The sequence below is a fragment of the Polyergus mexicanus genome, unplaced genomic scaffold (assembly GCF_030449975.1).
Source record: "Polyergus mexicanus isolate NDT 795.1 unplaced genomic scaffold, iyPolMexi1.0 SCAF_10, whole genome shotgun sequence".
Classification (NCBI taxonomy): Eukaryota; Metazoa; Arthropoda; class Insecta; order Hymenoptera; family Formicidae; genus Polyergus; species Polyergus mexicanus.
In genome coordinates, this window is record NW_027223330.1 from 9002885 (window position 1) to 9023493 (window position 20609).

Here is a 20609-nt window from a genome sequence, read left to right on the forward strand (position 1 = left end):
AGTTAGACAAGCCTTTATCGCATGCGCGGCAAACATAGACTTTATATATAAACTAGACTTGCTACAACAATGTGAAAGATGAAGCCAGGGCAGCCATTTACAATTGGACAGAATATAACCATGCTGTCAATCGATATAACGAAGCTTATTTGAACGCACCCCTATATTGTTAAGATTCTTCGAGATGTTTTAACCTCATCAATTTCATTCCGGAACGTTTCTTTTTAATCTAATCCGGAACGTTTTTATTAGTTATAAGTGAAAGTGTATATCTTAAAGAATCTTTTTTTTGTATATATATATAGATATATAATTAATATAAAATGGGTAAGGAAAATGAATCGGATGGCACGAAAAAAAGAAGGAAGTCCGTGAATGCAAGCGGTGGAACGTCAGTGAAAGACGGAGATATGTACAAGGTATATAAAAATTATAATTATTTGTTAATTATAATAAAGAACCAAAAACAATAACAAAATATGTTGTTTTTGCTTCTATGAATTATATGTAACTTATTTTAGACAATAATAAGTTATGAAGAAAAGGAAGCTATTGAGAGATTGCCCGAAGACGATTCCGAATGTTTTTTAGCGACCTGCGACAATATTCGAGCAGCAATGGCTAAGATAGTTAAATTGAAATCCAGTGGAGATCCAAATGTAACAAAGCCTGCAAAATAATAATCATTATTTATTGTTGAGTTTTCTGTAAATTTAATAAAAAACAAATATGTTTTAGGTGAAAGATGAGATTCGTGAATTGCAAATTCAAACATGCCTGGCATTTGTAGAATTGAAGAAGCTAAATCGCATGGAAAAATTTCGTACAAAATGTGCACGCGATTCCCTTATAGCTGCAAAAAGCAGTGTAGACAGTAGACATTTGCATTTACAGAATTTGTTATATGAAGTGATGCATTTGAAGAAAGAAGTCGTCAAGTGTCTTCAATTTAAGTAAATCTTTTTATTTTTATATAGAGAAGAAGATTTTTATTCTCTTATTATCTTTAAAGTAAAATAACTTTTTTCCTTTCTTTCATTGTAGATCCAAGGACGAATTGATAGAACTTGTTTCAGAAGAGGAATTTTATAAAGAAGCTCCAGAAAACATTTCACGACCTGTATATAAATTTTTCATATAGTTTACAGTAAATTTAAACATTTTTCTATGATACATGTGACGAATGTATTTTAGGAAATAACAAAAAATAATCCTCATCAATTGAGATTGGCTCGTTTGGAGTGGGAATTGACGCAAAGAAAACAGTTGGCAGCATTGTGTGATGAACTGACAGAGAGCAAAAAGGCGGTAGCATCTAGCATTGAAACAAAACAAACTCGCTTAGATAATCTTGCACCACAACTGCATTCTATATTGGAGGTATGAGTTCATTAACTTAAAATATATATATATATATATATATATATATATGTATAATGTTCTTTTTAAATATTTAAATGACAAATTTTATTTTTTGTGTTTTCAGACGAGTAAACCATTGCAAGAGAGTCTTGGATTGCCATTAGATAAAATTCGCCAAGAGCATCAAAAAGCTTTATTACTCGCATCAGCACTTTATGTATTATATGCAAAGGCATCTGCCTATAGAGATGCTTATGGTATAATTAATATATCAGATATAATTAAAATATGAATTTGTTGCCATTTTATGTCTTAAAATCTCTCATTTTTATTGCTTCTTAAAATATCTTGTAGATAATACATTGGTGGTCAAAGTGGAAGGTGATGAAGATGAAGCAAAACGTGCAAACAATCAGGATGGTTTGCAAGAGTCCGATTCAGATCTTGAGAATCAATCGGAAAATATTGTAGAGGAAATGCCTGTGCATAAAAAAAGACATCATAGAGTTTCTCGGGAAACTAGGCAGGAAGAAAAGCGGTCAAAGCTCTTACAACGACACCCATTGCATGTAAAAATCATTATCATTTTAAAAAGTAAGTTTCGAATAGACATGTATGAAAATTGGCTTGAAAATTGCAATCAAATTCTAGTTTTATTTTAACATGTGTGATCATATTTTGATATAAAAAAACGTAAAATTAAGTAAAATTAAACTATATTTGGAATCTTTCTAAAAATCTTGATTTAAATCTCATTTTTGTAAAATTAACTTTTCAGATGAGACGAAATTGACTCTTTGCTTTTATTATATGATCTATTTAAAAGTCATTACAGTGGAGTCAAAACTCGAAATGGAAGACTTAGGAGGTATTAGCGCTGGGTATGTAAAATTACTTAAACATTACTTAAATTTTTCTTAACTTGTAATATTGAATTATTTAAATTTATAATATATAATTATAAGAAAATATACTTTTCTTTTTTCTATTGAGGTAATTCTTTCAAGTTGTTTTTATTAATAGAGACATGCTGGTATCAGAATCGATTCTTCGCGAACTATATCCGCGAGATTCGGGATTAGAGAGTCCGAATCCCGCCAATCAGTATCAGTTGTCACGGCATAATTTAGGTTCGTTCTCGTCTTTGGGATTAGGCATTCCTTATAGATGGGCACAAAGAATGGCTGGTCTGCAGTTTGTCTCATCTGATATGAATGAACAACAACAAAAGGTACATACACTTATAATTAAAATGTTAAAAATAATTAATTTAAAGTAAAGTTAAAATCTCTTTGTTTTCACACTTGTTAAAAGACAAAAAAAATAGTCTCTTTGCTTGTATATAGTAAGAAGTTATAACAATACAAAATAATTTATTTTGTTTATTGATATGACTAAATCAGCATATATTTAATTAAAATTTAATTAACTATTTGTAGCTTACAAATCAAGAATTGGCACAAGATTGTGTCGAAAGTGTATTGAAAGAAATCAAGCGGCGCGTGAAAGCGCGACTAGATTTATGTTCGGAGATACGACAATTGGAATCTGGTAATCTGTCAATCTTCATCAGCACGGCAGATCCAGTACCGCAAAAGATCTCAACGTCATTGCACCGATTCACGACTATGACCTGGAAAAATTACTCGAATTATATTACTTCGCCAGCATTCTGCCAAAAGGGATTAATATCGTCCGTAGATATCTTTTACGAAGCTGTACTTCGTCGTGGCAGTAGTATGATTATTACTACTATTCCAAATTTTTTTATACGAATATAAATTATTTTCCAGACATTTAGATTTAAAATGATTTTTAGGTGAACTTGTGGCAAGAATCGCTATCAAGCCAGATTATCCAAAGATAGCACCAGTATTTAGTGTGAGCATCAGTCCAATGGTACCGGCATCCGCCGATATCATTAGAGACATCGAGAGAGAAGTCAACGTGATGTGGACAAAATCCCCGACGTTGACAGCGCAGATACAACGACTGAGGGCATGTTTCGATATCTACCTAGAAACTGAGAGTATGGCACCAAAGGAAAAGATATTTTTCCATCCTGTGAAAGGACGAACTCGTGCTCGACCATACAAATATTTGTCGCTCGGAGGAGGAATATTTATTCACCGTTAAATAAACTAAATTATTTGTGTATATGTGCGTATTCTTTTATTCTCTATTAATTTCTAAGTACTTACACAAAAAATATAAATTTTTTGATTTCTTTAAATTATTTTAATTTTTGATTTTAAAATACATTGATTAATATTTTAAAAATATGATATTAGATCATATTTTTTTAATTAAAAAAAATGTTGATGTTGATCTTTTTATTGGAAATAAATGTATTCTTTTTATACAGAAATAGATGTAAGCGGCCGCGCGGTTGGAGTCTTAGAAACAGTCAAGAGATATGTGCGTAAGGTGTTTCTCAATTGTTTATTCTCGAAAGACAGCTTATCGCATTCCTTTTTCATGAAAATGTTATCAGCTTTAATATAATTAAATTGTTCCCAAAAATTCTCCAATTTATCGAACGGCTCTGACATCTGCAAATAATCGTATTATTTAATCTTATTTCAATAGGATACATATTTTTCTCTTTCGTATATGCAATAACTCACGCAGCTCGTGAAAGCTGTTCTAGATCCTGTATCGCGTAAATTATATTTCTGAACAGTCAGTAAACACGGTTCCAAACTCGAACACATTTTCAGTAACGAAATCAATACCGAGCCTTTCTCTGAAATCCTTTTCAATTCCTACAAATTAAACAATCTTATAGGATCCAAATGTTAATATTTGTTAAATATACATGCATATATAATCCATCACATATACGCAATTTTTTCTTTAATTTATTTAGAGATAGTTAAATTAAATCCAACTTTAATCAAAGTTTAATACTTTTAGAACGCTGGTACTAATAATAGTCAATTTTTTCAGTTGAGTGGCGTCCAGCATTTGAGTAACAGAAAACGTTTGTCTTAAACTTTTAATCCTCTTTCTCATTTGCATAATCTGATCTTTATATTCCGTTATACTATGCTCCCGCTTTTGCGATAATGCGTACGTGTCCTGTTTCAAATTCTTAATTGTGCTTTGCAACTGTATTTGCAGCTTCGGATATTGCGCCATATTCGCATGATGAGCATCGTCCTGTTCTTTCAAGTATTCGTATTGCTTTCTTTTATCTCCCGTATTGTTCTCGTATTCTATTATCGTTTCGTTTAGTTGTCGCCATAATTCTTCAATTTCATTGGAAGCATATTGCATCAAGCGTGACAAAGAATCTTCCTTCTAAAATATGTTTGCATTATTGTATTAATATCTATCATAGGACAAAGTACATAATGATGAAATATTCTATACCAAGTATACAATGCTGTGTATATTAATAGCATTTTGGATTTTCGTTTGCGTCAATTTGCTTTCTATTTCTTTGTCTTGTCCAAAAATTATATTTTGCAGTTGATCGCAGAGCTGCTCTAAATTCCTTCGTACTCTATTTAATTCGTTCATCTCAATAATAGCAATACGATTGCGTTCATTTGTAAAGGATTCATGTAGATGCATACATTTCTGCTTATATGTTCCTATATAATAATATCAATAATTATTAATATCTTTTTTTATACATGTGCATACGTAAATATAAATCACATTTAAAAATTAGGATATTATTCAAATTATTTGACTTAAAATTAAAATATTTAATTGTATGTTCTTATACTTTATATATCACTTATACAATGTGAATTACCAATTATTAGATCCATAATTTGAATACGAGCCTCTTGCAATCTTCTGTGATCCATATCAGTTGTCTGTAGCTCATTATATAAATGGTGTATCATGAGATCTTTTGTCTTCATCATACGATCGAAATTTTTCCAAAGATACTCCACGTTTTCATGAAGTTCCTTACATTTTATTCGGCGTAAAATAAATCGCCATTGTTCATTAATCTTTGCAGTGTTTAATCGCGAAAACGCTTCCTCGCGTTTCAGCTTATTCTACATTTCATAAAATGATTTATTACAAAATCACATTATCGCATTATTTATTTCAATTGCACATTTAATATACCTTAGTAAACGCCGCAATCAACTGTTGCTTACGTCGTTTGCTTTCTAATTCTAATTCAGCTCGATGTTGCAAATAGCGAGCGCGTTCCTCGTCGCTCATGCGAGCTAATTTGCTTCCCTTTCCCTTTTTTTTCGGCATTTTACAACGAATTAATGTTCACACTCTTAAATAATTAGTATTTAAATAGTTTATTCTTAACAAGGTACAAATTTTCCGTAAGAATAACGATAATAAGACCTCTGTTATGGTCAACTAGATAAACACATGTTTGATCAATAATGTGTTGATCAAGTTCTAATTGATACAATATATTATGTGGCTTATAATACATTATAAAAATTTAATTTGATTTAAAACAAACTCTCTCATTTTCACTGGAATATAATATAAAACTTTTAATCAAAAATTTTAGTCACTTATAAAATTTTATAAAAATATTTTCACATATACACATATACATACTGTTAAAGACTTTGCAATTCTGTATATTTCAATAAGATTAAATATGAAAATGTATATATTAAATATATTATATCACTCTATACTTTATAATAATGCACTTGAAACATGAAAAATATATTTGTATATATAGTTTTATATATCAAGCAAAAATATGTTACGCAATCTTCAAAAGATATTAACATTATCTTTTCTTTATAAACACTTATAAAATATAAATGTCATATTATTTTTTTGAGACAATAATTTTATGCAAGAAAGAGAATATGCATATACAATATTTGTATGTGCAATAGTAAATAGTTTCTTACTAAAATTGTTAATAAATCAAGGCATTGAGAGTAAAAAAACTATCAAATTTGCATCTTGATCGAAGCTCATATTCTTTATGAAAATATAGTATAGTTGCCCTGCAACTATATTATAGTAAATGTATAATAGTTTCTATAAGCTCTTTGTATTATTCTATTTGGTGGAAGACTTAAATGCAACTTGGTTAATAAATGCATTGATTTTTATAGCTCTCAATGACGAAATATGTATCAAATATTTTTTTGCAATACTATAGTCCTGGTGTCGATATTTTCCATGGAAAGTGGTCGCTCTTTCGTCGTCGGTATGAAACTTTGAGTACGTTTGATCTTTTCGCCTCCTTTTAGAGGACGTGTCACGATTTGCGTTTCCAGTAGAAATTGAGCCTCCTCGGCATGTTTCACTTTTTCATGTGCGACACGCAACTCAGTATCCAGATGCTCTCTTTCCATTTCCAGTTGTTGAAGTCGCAATTCAGCTTCTAAAAATAACATAAAACATGAACAAAAGCTTCAAATAAAAATTAAAGATAAGGTATAAAATATAAGCTAAATATATTAAAGACTAAAAAAGTATTTTTTGCACTTTAGAAAATTTAGGTTAATTATAGCTTAATGTATGAAGTTTTTACATACACAAAAGTTTCATTAAATTATATATTAACAAGAAATAGTAAGAAACTATTAAAATAATATTTAATTATATTATATATGTATATAAACAATTAAATATTTTATTTTTTATATTCTAGATCTTATACCATGCAACTGCTGTTCGTTTTTCTGTTGCATTTGTTCAAACTCTAGTCTTTTCATCTTCTCCATCTCCAACAATTCCTGCTGCTCTTGCTGCAGCTTTTCCAATTGCTCTCTTTTCTCCCATTCTTCGCGTAATACTCTTGCTTGCAAATTTCGTACTGTAATATATAACATATATAATATTTAAATTATACAATTCTAAAAAAGATATTGATAAATTATATACACAATATTCTTACCTATTTCCTCATCGCGTAGAGCCTGTTTTTCTTCTTGTAGCAGCAGCTCTAATTTCTGTTTTACATCTTCCAATTGTTGAACTTTTGCACCTTCCTCTTTCGATAGAGCTTCTAATTTCCGAGCTTGTATTTCAGCAGCAATCCTAGCTTGCCTTTCATGCTGAAGTTCCAGCTTGGTCTCTTCTTTTTCTTGTTTAGTAGCCTAGTAATAGCAACAAAGCGGTTAGAAATAAATTGTTATTAAAACTATTAATGTCTTTTATTTATTTTTCTGCAAATTTTACTTGTCGCAAAGATCTTCTTTGATTGGCCAAACTCCTCTGATAGCCGATCTTCTCGCCTGAATGTTGAATGGCCGTTTGCAATGCTGCAAGCCATTGCAGCCTACCTTTATGGTCCTCTGCCACTAGCTCTATACATCTGTGTTCGGCTGTGCTAAGAACAAATCTTCTATCAAGTTTCCCATTATTTGGCAGAGAGTCAGCCCAACAGTTAGCGTTTAACAATATCAATCCGGATGGTTCTTTTTGGTGTCGATCTTTATAATATGTCAATTCGCCAGGACGCAGTATAAACCAGAAATATCGTAGTGTTGGCAATAAAAAACCTTTCTTCATCAAATAACCCTGTGCAATAAAATTTATAAAAAGAGTTATAATATTAAAAATAAATTTGTATATATATATATAACAAACAAATTTTCATAATTTTCTTACAATTTGTTTTTTATTTGAAATTTTAACCAACATTTTGATTTACCTTTTTCACTACATTCTCCACATAAATCTGGTAGAGATCATCAATAGCTTCTGTTAATGCCACAGTGTCCAAGGTATTGCCACCACTGTACTTAGATTCGAGAACTGCTAGGAATGTGGGAAATCTTCCCAAAAAATTTTTCATAAAGAAATTGCATTCTGTGTATTATTATTATTGATTGAATTGATAAAACATTACCTAAACATTTTGATAGCTGCTGATAGAGCAGAAAAATCTATAGCGTCCCACTGCAGACCCAAGGACATCGCCAGATGGGAAGCAATTCGTGCCACTTCATCGCCATGCATTGTTACCTGTACAACACAAAAATAATATATTAAATATCTAATATAATGAAATATGTTTCTGTTTACAAAATGGACTTTGATTTATAAACAAATAAGTAGCCAACCAGATAAGAATCTGTTGCATTGGAATCTGTCTCAGCCAGTAGACAGTAAATTCTAAACAACTGGTAAACACTGTGATTTTCAAAGATTGGATGGGATCTTTCCAGATAGTTCTTTCTACAGACCAGCCAACAGATTTCATCTATTCCTTCCTCCAGACTTTTCAATGTATGTATAGAGGTAGCATCAGTTACAGAAGAGAATACCTGAAACATTTAACAATTTTGCATTATGTTGAACACAATAAAGATAAAGTTAATGCTCTAAACCAAAAGAAAGAAGAGAAAATATATGAAACAACTTGGAAAAATATATAAATACTTTTAACAAAACATTTAAAAATAAAAAAAATATAAACACATTTATATTCTAATTATATTTCTTAAAAATAATCTTGTGATGACTCATGACTTTTTGCTCTTGTAGAATGTCCCACCTCTTTTTGTAAATAATACATATACTGATCAAATGTCAAGTTTTGTGTACTCCGATAATGCTCTAGACCTTTCTCCACGCCATATAAATCCATCAATGTACCAATATTGGCTGTCAATACCTATGGGCAGATCATCAATCATGAGAGGGATATATTTGATATATATATATTATATATGTAAAATGAAGTCTATGCAATGTATGAGACTGATGGAAATCGCTAGGATGTGGCCTGAACTATAAGCTCTTTTGGCAATTCTATTAGTTCTTCAAAATTTTACCTTTAACTTTGATTTAGCGACTGTGTTGATATCATCGGCCTGTAGCGCTTGAAACGCGTGCCAAATGCTGTTGCTGAGGTTCTTGAACAGGTGGGCCATCGCGCTTACTCCACTCAGTCTGTCAACAGGTGTTTTTCTCTATCCTATCGCGCCCCAATGCATCTCGTAAATATTCGTAAGCACATATCTTATCACTCTCACTGTCTCTCTATCTCTCTAAATGATCCGGTTTTCCCTTTCTCGTGTATTTCAAGGTATTTATTCTATTCCTTGAAGGAATTTTTACCATTTGCTGTAATCTCACGTTCTCGTGCTAAAAATGATTATTAAGAATGACGCATATATATATTGTATATTATTTCGTGCAGAGACTCCTCCCCTCTCTTCTGCAAAACTGTTTCCTTTTTGCATCTGTGACTTCTGCCTTTATTTACACGTGTGAATATCTGTTTAAGAAAGAGAAAGAGAGGATACCATGCTGTATTTCAACGCATGCGCATTGAAATTCTATGTGCTGCAACAGCAGTTTTCATTGATTGCTGTCAATTACAATTTGGTTATGATTTCGACGTATTGAGAGCATGTCAAAATCAGGATGGATCCTTCTGCTGATTTTTCAAGTTTGTCTGTTTGGAAATACAGTTGGTTCAATAGGTGACAAATCACAAGCGTACAAGCAATGTCTAGCATTGTGTGTCACTAGGAATTGTAAAAATGGTAACAACTAATTTTATTTTTTTTTCTCTTTCTTGTTATTTATTATTTCGCTAAAAGGGTGTTATATAATAATCAGGCCTTGATACTCTAAGTATTCAACAATTTTTTTATTGATTAGAAAAATGTTTTTTATTCTGTGTAAATATATATATATATATTACAAAATTTATATTAAATAAGATATTAAATATATAAAGCTTTTTTTGTGCTACTTTAATTATACACTTTTCCATACATTTTTTTCGAATTTAATAAAAATATTCTCTCTCTTATCATATAATGTAAAGAGGAGAATTTATAAAGATATTAATTATATTTAATAAAAAGAGTTTTTAATTATATGCACTTACATGTTGCAGAAACAACTTTTAAGGAACAACCATCTTTATCATTAATTTTGCTACACTGGACCTGTAAGGAAGATTGCAGTTATATTTGCACATGGAAGACTGTTGACTTTTTTGTATCTCATGATTTGAAAATACCACAGTTTCATGGGAAAGTAAGCAAAATGTGAAAATGTAAAACTATATAATTTTATAAGAATAGTACTTAAACGTTATATGTAGAATTATAAAATATATTATAAAGAAAATTATGAAATATTACATAGAAAAATATTTATTATATATAATCTGGTGTTATATATGTAACAAAAGTTAATTGTATAATAAAAGATTGATGTTAATATTATTATTTTAATATTAAATTTTACTCATATGTAATCTTTGTAACACATTATTTATAAATGTTTAATATTATATTAAATTTTACTCTTATAATATTTATAATATTCCATTTATAAGTAGAATGACACAAGTTATTCTTTTCCTTGCAGTGGCCATTTATCCGTTTATTTGGATGTCAGGAACCTGCATCAGTTTTATTCTCTATATTAAATTTTTATGCACATTGGGTAATGCATAGAAAATTTAGAAGGAAAGTAAATCAAACTAACCCTATGTTCTATGCTTGGGAATATTTCAGCATTGTAAGTGTACATTCAAGTGCCCTACATATAGAGAAACACGTTTTACATTTAGATTCTGTAATTACAATTAATAAAAGCATAATCATGGTTAACAGTAATTAAATACTTATGGTCAGGCAAAATATAATCTTCAAATCTATTTTATAAAGAAAATTATAAATTTTGATAATAAAAATCATAAATACAAAGTAATAACTCTTCTACTTTTCGAATTTTTTATAGGTGATACATATAATATGTATAATATGTTTAATAGTTATGAAATTTCTTATAGATGATAATTTTTTCAATAAAATTGTCTAATAATGATATTTGCCAATTTTTATAATTATGGTTATATTAATTTTATATATGATTTTTAGCGATTAGCATTCTTCAAGTTTTAATTTATAGTTTTATTGCAGATATGTTTGAACGGATGGTTTTGGTCCACTGTATTTCATTCACGAGACAGACCATTTACAGAAGCCATGGATTATTCTTGCGCATTCAGTATGGTACTTACATTGTTATATTGCATGCTTTTAAGGTAATATGCAACAGTTTCATTCTTTTTGTATACAATTAATGTATTCTTCAAAAATATGGAACATTTACTATTTTTAGATTAATAATTTTAAAATAGTTTACATAATGTTTTAGATTTTAGACATATACAAAAATTTGTAGTCTGCGATATGTAATGTTAAATTTAATATATGTGTTGATTATTTTTAGGATAACATACAAGAATAATAGAGCATTTGTTATAATAACTAGTGGATATCTAAGCATTTTATGTATGCATTTATTGCACTTATGGTCAGGCAAAATTAATTATGGTTATAATATGATGCTTAATATAACAATAGGTAAATTCTACATTGCAGTTAATATCTTTACAGAAAAATGATTATACTACAAACATGAAATTTTTGTAATTTCAGGCTTGACGACCTTCGCGATAACAATGCTATGGTGGTATTTTAATCGCAAGTCTCATGTGTACTTAATCGGTTGGTTCAATACATTGACTGTTTTTGTGACTTTGCTAGAACTCGCAGATTTTCCTCCTATCTTTTGGATATTTGACGCTCATTCCTTATGGCATGCTAGTACTATTCCTTTAACAATATTATTGTATAGGTGAGAAAGAATTTGACAGAGGTTTATAATTTTAATTATAGTATATAGTTATTGAAGTTATTAACAGCATTGACTTGTAACTATTATAAATTAGTTCCACAATAATTACACACAAACATATATAATATCAAGTGATAGTATATATAGTTTGAATCTCTTGAAAACGATAAATTAGTTAATAGAAATAATAAATTAATTATTGTAATTAATTATAGTTTAATCGTTTCTTGGTTAACACGAACAACAGTGATATTAGATGATGAGGGTAGAAATGGGGGGCTCTTTAATATGAAAAAAGAAAAAAATATGTATATAGATATCCATAAATAACTATATTTTCGTTTATTTTACAGGTTTATGATCTCAGATTGCTGTTACTTGAAAATGTATTATAATAAATTACACGTCTAGATTTTAATTATTATATAAATAATTATATTATATTTTAAACATTATATATATAATAAATATCTTTTTATAATATATATAATGGCAATATATTATGTATATATATATATATATATATATATATATACACAATCACTTCCTGGGATGGATCCTTTGCATTCATTAAGCGCGATTCCAACATCGTTTTGAAATCGTATTATATATATAGATACTGTTGCAGATAGCATAAAATACTAATTGACAAAAAGATGTCTTCCTTAGATTATCTTTTCGGCAAAGCTAGAAAATATCTGTAACACATCTTTTCGTTTTGCCGAAAAGACAACCTAAGAAAGAAATTTTTTTTATCATCTTTTTATAGATGTTTTTTGGCAAAGCGAAAAGATGCCCAAAAGATATCTTTTCGGCTAAACAAAAAGTTCGTTTGCTTGCTATTAGGTGATGCGCTATGCGTTATCTATCTCGTATTTAAGTTTTAGTTATGAGAGCTATATAAAACTTGCACAGCGGCTAATAAAATAAATATTTTTATCATTTTACTTTCTGATACAATCCCGATGCAGGGATTCAGATTCAGATATTGAATTGATTTTTTTAAAAATCTGACAGATAAATGTCCGATTTTTATTTATTTAGAATTTAGACAGAAATTGCCCGAACAAGCGAAAATCGTTCGTTACAATTTCCATATAAATAAAAAATTATTTAATTTTAATTTTTAACTTTAATTTTATAAACTAAATTTTTTAATTTAATTATATATATACATATATTTGTTGGGCCAAATATTTTTGTCCACATGGGATATAACTGCAATATAAATACGATACAATCACATTTATAAGTAGAAAATTGTAGCATAATATTACTTGTGCAATATTATGTGTAATATTCAATTTTGTTATACTTTTGTAACATTAATATAATAGCATTTATATTAAATTCTAACCCTACGATATATATAATTAGAACGACTCAAAGATATCTATAATTAGTCATATTTTTAGTCATCAGGCTAAAAAAATGACACAATAGGACATATATCGTCTATTTGTTTTATTTTCTTCGTCGACTATATGCTGTCATTAAAAGACCTCTTTGTAGAAAATATGTCGTCTTTCAGTTATCTTTAAGATGACATAGTGCTGTACGGCATACTTTGTTATAAATATAATTTTGTATTAGTTTAATCTAAAAATTATGAGTCACCGATATTTTCGCGAACTTGTCGCAATTTATTTAGAATGATAATAAATTAATTAAAATGAAATAGCTGACATCGATATAAATCTCGATAGAGTAGAATAAAGCCCGATAAAGAGATAAAATACGGTTGTTATGTAAATACTAAGACAAATTCTGTATTCGTTATCTTAATGACCGTTATCAAAAAATTATCATTATTGGTATTCGATTAAAAGACATTGTATATATAAAACGACGTAATTAATATTAAACTTGTCAGTCAGGTTTTGGTATGAAATCAAGCGGCATCCAGCAGTAATCAATAAGCAAGCATGAGATTCGCCGTAACATTATGCTTTTTGGCTACACTTTCTGGCTATACTTTTGGGTACACCGTAAGTTTTCTATAAAAAATTAAAATATAATATTTCTAGATTTTATTTTAAGAGATATTATTTAAGAGATATATCTCTTTTTCTTCTTTCTATCTCTCTCTCCACTTTCTCTCTCTCTCTCTCTTTTTCTCACTCCTCCTTCCTTTCTGTATTTTTCCAAATTAAAATCCCGATGTTTTAAAATCTTGTATAATAATTCTATCGACTAATCGTAAACATTAATTTTATAAATTTATAAAAAAAATTGCAAGAATATGCATTTGGTTATAATACTTATTATTGCATCTTTCGATTTCAGATTGATGCTAGTCCAGCATTGGACAATTTGGAAAAATGGAGACTTCAAGTGAGAAATGCAAAAAGCAACGTAGATGATATCACACGTCAACTCAAACTTCTTCGTACCGATGCTGAAGAGGATACTATCACAGAAGTCACGGAAAAAGGGGATGAAGAACAGAGAAGTTTTAGAGAGTATAAAAATCTGTTACTCAAAGATCTCAAGGTAATCATTTTAATTGATTTTCCATCGAGCAATATGTTAATTTTTTTGCGAATTTGTATCCTAACTATTTATTAATCTAATAAATTATTAAAAATAGATACAAATTCTTCGACCAATTTATCTTGATAACCGAAGTCTCTTAAAAAAGTTTATGTACAGATAAAACAAAATTTTTTGATCATGTGTAAGAAACTATAATTCATATGTAATTCATGCGATTTCTTAATGCAATTCTTGATCTTAAATCATGTATAATCATATAATTAAATAATAATATAATTATATGGGCTGCAGATTAATATTTGAACAATACTTTACATAGAATCTATTAGCATTATTTTGTGCCTGAATATTTTTATAAGAATCTGTAAAAAAAGATATCATAAAGTCAATTATGCATAGTTAGTTTACTCGCTACATTTGTTTACTCATTTTTAGAAAGTAGTAAACAATGCTAAAGAAGCGGGCAAGGATGTAAATTCATGCTACGAAGAGGCTAATACTGGCATCGATGCAATTGAGGATGCAATATACAACGATGCTACGAAATGTAACAATGCTGCCCAAAATTCGATCGAAAACGATCTCGGCTTTATCGATAATCTTATTTCGGTATATTTTTACAATTGTTATCGTATTTTACAATTAATCGATCTTGCATTGAATAATTATAATATTGACCAAAATTCTAATTTTATTAACTTCTCCATAGACTGGAAATGAAGTGTTATCAGACTTGGATGGCATCTTTCTAACTTGCCACGATAGCGATACTTCAAAAAGGGACAATTGCATCGTAACTGATTTGGCGAGAATAAATGCTGACATAAAGGTTTTAAGGAGCCAGACCACTTCCGCTGAGATTACTATCGTGTACGTGTTCAAAAATGTTGTTCTACAAGCCACAAACTGCTTAAACAAGGCTTATTCGTCTGTACATTCGATGGGTGATCTGATTAAGATGAGACTCGTCCAGTGCATTGAAACGATCCAGCTAACTACAACTACAACTACGATCACTTCGACAGAAGCCACTTCGACAGAAGCCACTTCGACAAAAGCCGTTTCGACAGAAATCACTTCGGTATCAGAACCAGAAAATTCTTAAGAGACGATTGTATTTTCAAATATATAACTAATCTTTATTTAAAATTGCTTTTGAAAGGCAGTATGTTTTAAGACTGTTAATTTGAAAAAAATACATCGTTTTGATTATTATGTTTTTTATTCGTTTTAATTTACATGCTCTGAAAGACTCTGTAGTATAGTACACAATATAGTATAGTATAGTACAACTATAATATAATACGAGAGAGATGAGAAAGAGATTTTATATAATATAAAAAAGCAATAAAAGTAATTGCAAAACGAGAATTATTTATCAGTACGATTCCTTATTTATATCGCTTCTGATTGATCTTTATTATATATCACATTTCACGCAAGATGAAATTATAGGATAAGTTGTGTCTTATCTTCATACAAATAGAGATTTTAATATATGCGCTATCTTTTTCGTGAAATTCGATTATCTGATCTATTGATCAATAATTTATGACTTATTCATTCTACTTATACAAGTAATACGATCGGTAACTCATTAAGATGCAATACATATAAAAAGATAAAAAGACATTTTGATAACAAGTTATAGTAAATATTTCGTTATGAAAAAATTATATCCATACATCAATGAACAAAAAACATTTTGCAATTATATAGTGCTCAAATAAAAATAATTGCAAAATTAAATAAGTGCTACTATTATTTGTTAATGAAACCAACTCAGCTATCCAATACACATTTGCATAAATATTTGATGTATATGTATATTTTTGGCTTGATATCTTGGAAACTATTATAGATATTGGTTTTGAGTATTTACAGATAGCAAAATGCTAACAATATGCCAGCAATATGCCAGCAAATTTAATCATGACTTTGTAGCAGATTCCGGTTTGCTCCTCATTAAGCTTAATGTCTGGCAGCATGGCTTGCCGCTATAATATAATAGTAATCGGAGCAAAAAACGAGTACTGTTTGCTATTACGTCATGACAGTGGATGTGTAGCAAATATCGAGCGAAGTCTGCCATATCAAATACTGACGGTAGAAATACGAGAGTAGAAATCAAACATGGTCTGCCGTAACAACGTGACGGTAGAAACCCGGTAAAGATAAAACACGCCTGCAAATGACAATTATTAATATAGATCTAATAAAAACGAATATTATAAATATTATTACATAAATGTTTACGATAAATCGGCAGTTATTCGTAATTTTCCAGTCATAAATATTGTATAATACGTAATGTATAGCATGTGTGTGTTACATCGTAATTATATTCAATATGTAAATAATTGGCATAGTTAGAAATAATTAATTAAATATATAAATTTAAATAAATAATTTATTTATTGATAATTCGTAAATTTCAAAATTTGCATGGAAATTGAACTCTTATTTTATTTCGAACAGTCAATAAATAAGACGGCAGATTATGCTGTTGCCGGAGTTCTGCCGATATGTAATATGTATGCATATATTTTGTGCAATACATGATATCTGGCAGACTTGACTATCTGGGTTATTAAGTAATATAATTGGTTATCTTTATCCCCCCCTACTACCTCTTAAAGCTTGCCAAAAGTTTTTTATCATCCTGTATAAAAAGGCGTAATTAATATTATACTTATCACAATTAGTGGTCGATTTCTCGTGTTAACAGAGCCACTTCTAAGTGATACCGGCGAGCAATCATGAATATTTATATAACATTATGTCTTCTCGCCGTATTTTCAACCGTTAGTTTTTTTTTTCATATAAAATGATTTATGATAGATATATAACTTTTTCTGTTATTTTTTTCCAGAATGTTAACTCAAAGCCTAATGATCAACATTTAATATCTAAAACTGATTACATCATGGAACAAAATGGCCAAAATGAAATTTTTTCACAAGTAAGTGTTTAATATATCATCTTTAATATGTTGTTAGATTGTTTATTAAAGAAAAAAATTTATCTTAAATTTACTTCTTCGTTAAAATAAAGATTTCGTTTTATATTTTCGTTAGAATTAAATAGACATTCAAGTTCAACAATTGATAGGAATTGCATGCATTGCGCTTGTTCATAATCATATACTGATTAATACAATGTTTTTATCTTTTCATTGTCTAACGCTACTGATCCATTATCGAAGAATTTGGAAATTACGAGACTTAAAGTGAAAGATGTAATATGGAAAGTGGAGAGTATCATACAACAATTCGCATATATTCGTATAGAAACGAAAGAAGATACCGCTACGACAGTCACGGAAAAGTGGTGGGACCAAATGGACAACTACAAAGACTTGGTCAATCATTTGTTCGTTTTTATGCGCGTGAGTAATAATTCAAATTAAAATGTTAAACACTGTATATAGACAAAATAATATTTTTTATGATATTATTAAAATATCTATATTGCATTGATAAATGAGCGCTAATAAGATATGATATTATATTGATAACATAATAATAATAAGAGATAATATTAATAATAAGGGATCAACACTGTAATTTTTAATTTCATCATACTATATTGTTTATATAATTATATACAATTATATACAATATACAAATGGCTTACGGGTTATCTCCGGCACAAGATGTCTTATGCAGAATGGATTTATTAATAATTTGATGCTTCAATAATGTTTTTAGTAATTTTTATATAGAAGCATTTAACATTAATTGGCATCGATTAGTACACGAAAATTCGTACAATTATATAATAATATTATAATATTATATTTCAATAATTATAATATTGCAATAATATCATATAATATGTGGGGGAAGAAAGAGAGAGAGAGAGAGAGAAAATATTATTTTATTTTAAACAAAATATTTTTTATACTATGTTGTAATTATTTTGTTTTGATAGTCAAAATACACAGCTCTGGTTTATCGAGAATTCTATAAATCTATCGAATAATTGATTTAAAAAGCAAAGATACTTCGTAATGCTTGATATAAAACACGTTTGATAATTGTAAATTGCGGCATTCGATAAAATCTATAAATATACACAATATACATTCGCATAATGTGCGTTCAATAATTGCGTTATTTCAATAATATAATAAAATATTACTGCTTTATTGATTTATCCACTTTTAGAGAGAAATAAATAATGCTAAAGCTAAGGATAAGGCGAAGGATAAAGATATACAACGCTGCTATGATATCAATTCTTGTGCCATAAACAAGTACGGTGACACAGCGTATAAAGCCGCAGAAAAATGCGTAGAAACAGCTGAGAGCTCCATCGAGAAGAGTCTTGGATTTATCGATGATCTTACCTTGGTAAATTCTTGCTATTATTATTATTATTATTATTATATATTAATTAACTCTTTGAGACAATTTATCTGAATAATTAATCAATGTTGATGATCGAAGTTTTCTTTTTTAATCATATTTTTCACAGTTAGGGAAAACGTTAATAACAGAATTGGATGAGCTTTCCATAAATTGCCATAATAGTGATAGTAGCATAACAGAAAGCTGCGTTCTTACCGAATTAGCGAGGATTAACATCGCTGTGAAAACTTATGAGGAAAACGCGAAATATGTCAAGTTCAACGCCTTGTCCGCATCCAATTATGTCGTTCTGCAAGCTAGCAAATGCTTAAACAATATTTATACATTGGCGGGTTTCGAAAGCAAGGGCGCCTCGTCGTCTAATTCCGGATGTATCCAAAATGTTCTGAAAAATAAGAAAAATATAATTAATAATCTAAAGTCTACATGTAAATTACGACTTGCTTTTGTTTGAAGTTTGTTTCGAGAGAAAGAAAAAGAGGGAAAAAAAAGAAAACAATAGGTATTCAATAGAATCAATTCAAAGTACTGCTATACGATTACGTATATTTTTCATATTAAAAAAAAAAAAAACTTTCATTGTTAACGTACTCTTATTCACTTTTTCTGCAACGGCGACTTCCAAAAAATATAGTCCGTATGTAAAATTGAATTAAAATAAAAACACAATTGAGAAAAAACGAGAAGTATTTGTTGGTATGTTTCTTTACTTGCTTTTGCGATTGTCCTTTATCATGCCTGTGTTTTTACACGAGTTTATAAAATCATTTATGATAAACGATATTGTTGTGTAAATCATAATCTTTACGATATTTTTCGGATAAAATCTAATATTTTATTGAAATAAAGATAATATTATAGTATTCCATTAAGACATAGCATTTTTTAAAAAATCTTTCATTATGACGCAATATTGTGTATAAATATATATATATATATATATAAATGTAATTAATACAACTTGTTAATCAATCAATTTATAGTATCAATCTGACTCTTAGATGATATTAGTAAGGCTAAGAAATAACACGAAATAACACAATAAAAAATAAACTTTTATAAATTAAAAACACGTTTAAAATGGCCTAGAAATCTATGAATTTACTGAATAATTCTTTAGAAAATAATTCATAATATTCAGTAGTAACACGTTTGCTTACTGGAAAACATGAGAGTTAATAAATCATAAAAAATACAATGCATTAGTTCAGTTGATGTATCATTTATTCATTCGTGATTAGAAAGAAGTCGAAGCCGCTAAGATGGCAAGCAAAAATGCACAGCTATGCCATGATGTCACCAGAATAAAATTTCTATCAGAAGCAATCTTGATTTTATTGATCGTTTTATCTCAGTAAGATATCCAGCCATTATCAGATTTTACTACATTTTGCACTCTAAATGCTTAACTAGGAATTAAATTATGATTATATTATTTCTATTCACACAGATTGAATATATATGTACAGATTGATAACAGAACAATATTTTTTTAAGACTTTCAAACATTCTCGAATTATGAAACTATATCGCCAATCAACTGGGAATAAGCAATATCGTCATGAAAAACTTATTAAACGATATTAATTTTGCCACATCTGTCATTATGTAGGGCCTATAAAATTGTTGTTTATAACAGAGTAGCGGTTGCCTAAGACCTAAAGGCCTAAACAATGCGTTTACTCGATTGCGTACTTACAGGTTGCGGTGGCGAAGTCGCCAAATGCTTCACAAGACTTTGTAAAAAGAACATTTTTATTTTACTATGCTGGTCAATGGCAATTAATTTTTTTCAAATGC

The 20609-nt window shown here is 29.0% G+C and overlaps 5 protein-coding genes across 6 annotated transcripts; 3 read left to right on the plus strand and 2 right to left on the minus strand.

Annotated features, from left to right (window-relative positions):
• The first annotated feature begins 152 nt into the window (after positions 1-152).
• Positions 153-4330, plus strand: Thoc5 (THO complex 5). Of its 2 annotated transcripts, XR_011447471.1 has the most exons (13): positions 153-419; positions 522-659; positions 739-953; positions 1045-1120; positions 1195-1380; positions 1487-1619; positions 1717-1956; positions 2141-2243; positions 2386-2593; positions 2802-3099; positions 3182-3522; positions 3728-3780; positions 4312-4330. XR_011447471.1 is itself a non-coding variant. In XM_070303148.1 (12 exons), exons 1-11 carry the CDS (start codon positions 324-326, stop codon positions 3496-3498), a joined length of 2010 nt encoding a protein of 669 aa, XP_070159249.1. In that variant the 5' UTR covers positions 153-323; the 3' UTR covers positions 3499-3522; positions 3728-4130. The 2 variants fall into 2 exon arrangements, 1 of the variants encoding a protein (XP_070159249.1); XM_070303148.1 differs by lacking the exon at positions 4312-4330 and having other exon boundaries at positions 3728-4130.
• Positions 2894-5983, minus strand: LOC138937162 (dynein regulatory complex subunit 2). Its single transcript, XM_070303149.1, has 6 exons — positions 5455-5983; positions 5129-5381; positions 4738-4961; positions 4273-4665; positions 3990-4127; positions 2894-3914 (listed from the first exon to the last, which is right to left on the minus strand). Exons 1-6 carry the CDS (start codon positions 5590-5592, stop codon positions 3720-3722), a joined length of 1341 nt encoding a protein of 446 aa, XP_070159250.1. The 5' UTR covers positions 5593-5983; the 3' UTR covers positions 2894-3719.
• A 109-nt stretch (positions 5984-6092) lies between these two features.
• On the minus strand, positions 6093-9574 carry LOC138937112 (differentially expressed in FDCP 6 homolog). The gene is made up of 9 exons (XM_070303051.1): positions 9108-9574; positions 8828-8947; positions 8394-8597; positions 8180-8295; positions 7982-8105; positions 7507-7848; positions 7223-7424; positions 6986-7141; positions 6093-6706 (listed from the first exon to the last, which is right to left on the minus strand). Exons 1-9 carry the CDS (start codon positions 9204-9206, stop codon positions 6456-6458), a joined length of 1614 nt encoding a protein of 537 aa, XP_070159152.1. The 5' UTR covers positions 9207-9574; the 3' UTR covers positions 6093-6455.
• Pgap3 (Per1-like protein PGAP3) lies at positions 9532-12351 on the plus strand. Its single transcript, XM_070303312.1, has 7 exons — positions 9532-9824; positions 10184-10326; positions 10663-10815; positions 11220-11344; positions 11533-11666; positions 11742-11940; positions 12294-12351. Exons 1-7 carry the CDS (start codon positions 9689-9691, stop codon positions 12349-12351), a joined length of 948 nt encoding a protein of 315 aa, XP_070159413.1. The 5' UTR covers positions 9532-9688.
• A 900-nt stretch (positions 12352-13251) lies between these two features.
• On the plus strand, positions 13252-19263 carry LOC138937113 (uncharacterized). The gene is made up of 8 exons (XM_070303052.1): positions 13252-13928; positions 14227-14433; positions 14872-15045; positions 15146-15517; positions 17309-17398; positions 17642-17824; positions 18606-18791; positions 18916-19263. Exons 1-8 carry the CDS (start codon positions 13866-13868, stop codon positions 19261-19263), a joined length of 1623 nt encoding a protein of 540 aa, XP_070159153.1. The 5' UTR covers positions 13252-13865.
• The last annotated feature ends 1346 nt before the right edge of the window (positions 19264-20609 follow it).

Coding starts and splice junctions, on each gene's coding strand:
- Pgap3 (XM_070303312.1), top strand. CDS start 9,689: ATGTCAAAATCAGGATGGATCCTTCTGCTGATTTTTCAAGTTTGTCTG. Junction 10,327..10,662: donor TACCACAGTTTCATGGGAAA/GTAAGCAAAATG, acceptor TTTTCCTTGCAG/TGGCCATTTATCCGTTTATT. Junction 11,345..11,532: donor TTATATTGCATGCTTTTAAG/GTAATATGCAAC, acceptor GATTATTTTTAG/GATAACATACAAGAATAATA.
- Thoc5 (XM_070303148.1), top strand. CDS start 324: ATGGGTAAGGAAAATGAATCGGATGGCACGAAAAAAAGAAGGAAGTCC. Junction 1,620..1,716: donor TGCCTATAGAGATGCTTATG/GTATAATTAATA, acceptor AATATCTTGTAG/ATAATACATTGGTGGTCAAA. Junction 2,244..2,385: donor TTAGGAGGTATTAGCGCTGG/GTATGTAAAATT, acceptor TTTTATTAATAG/AGACATGCTGGTATCAGAAT.
- LOC138937162 (XM_070303149.1), bottom strand. CDS start 5,592: ATGCCGAAAAAAAAGGGAAAGGGAAGCAAATTAGCTCGCATGAGCGAC. Junction 4,962..5,128: donor AATTATGGATCTAATAATTG/GTAATTCACATT, acceptor ATTATTATATAG/GAACATATAAGCAGAAATGT. Junction 4,128..4,272: donor TTAGTACCAGCGTTCTAAAA/GTATTAAACTTT, acceptor TTTAATTTGTAG/GAATTGAAAAGGATTTCAGA.
- LOC138937112 (XM_070303051.1), bottom strand. CDS start 9,206: ATGGCCCACCTGTTCAAGAACCTCAGCAACAGCATTTGGCACGCGTTT. Junction 8,106..8,179: donor GCAGCTATCAAAATGTTTAG/GTAATGTTTTAT, acceptor TTTTTTGGGAAG/ATTTCCCACATTCCTAGCAG. Junction 6,707..6,985: donor AAACGAACAGCAGTTGCATG/GTATAAGATCTA, acceptor TGTTATTTTTAG/AAGCTGAATTGCGACTTCAA.
- LOC138937113 (XM_070303052.1), top strand. CDS start 13,866: ATGAGATTCGCCGTAACATTATGCTTTTTGGCTACACTTTCTGGCTAT. Junction 14,434..14,871: donor TGTTACTCAAAGATCTCAAG/GTAATCATTTTA, acceptor ACTCATTTTTAG/AAAGTAGTAAACAATGCTAA. Junction 17,399..17,641: donor AAAATGAAATTTTTTCACAA/GTAAGTGTTTAA, acceptor CCATTATCGAAG/AATTTGGAAATTACGAGACT.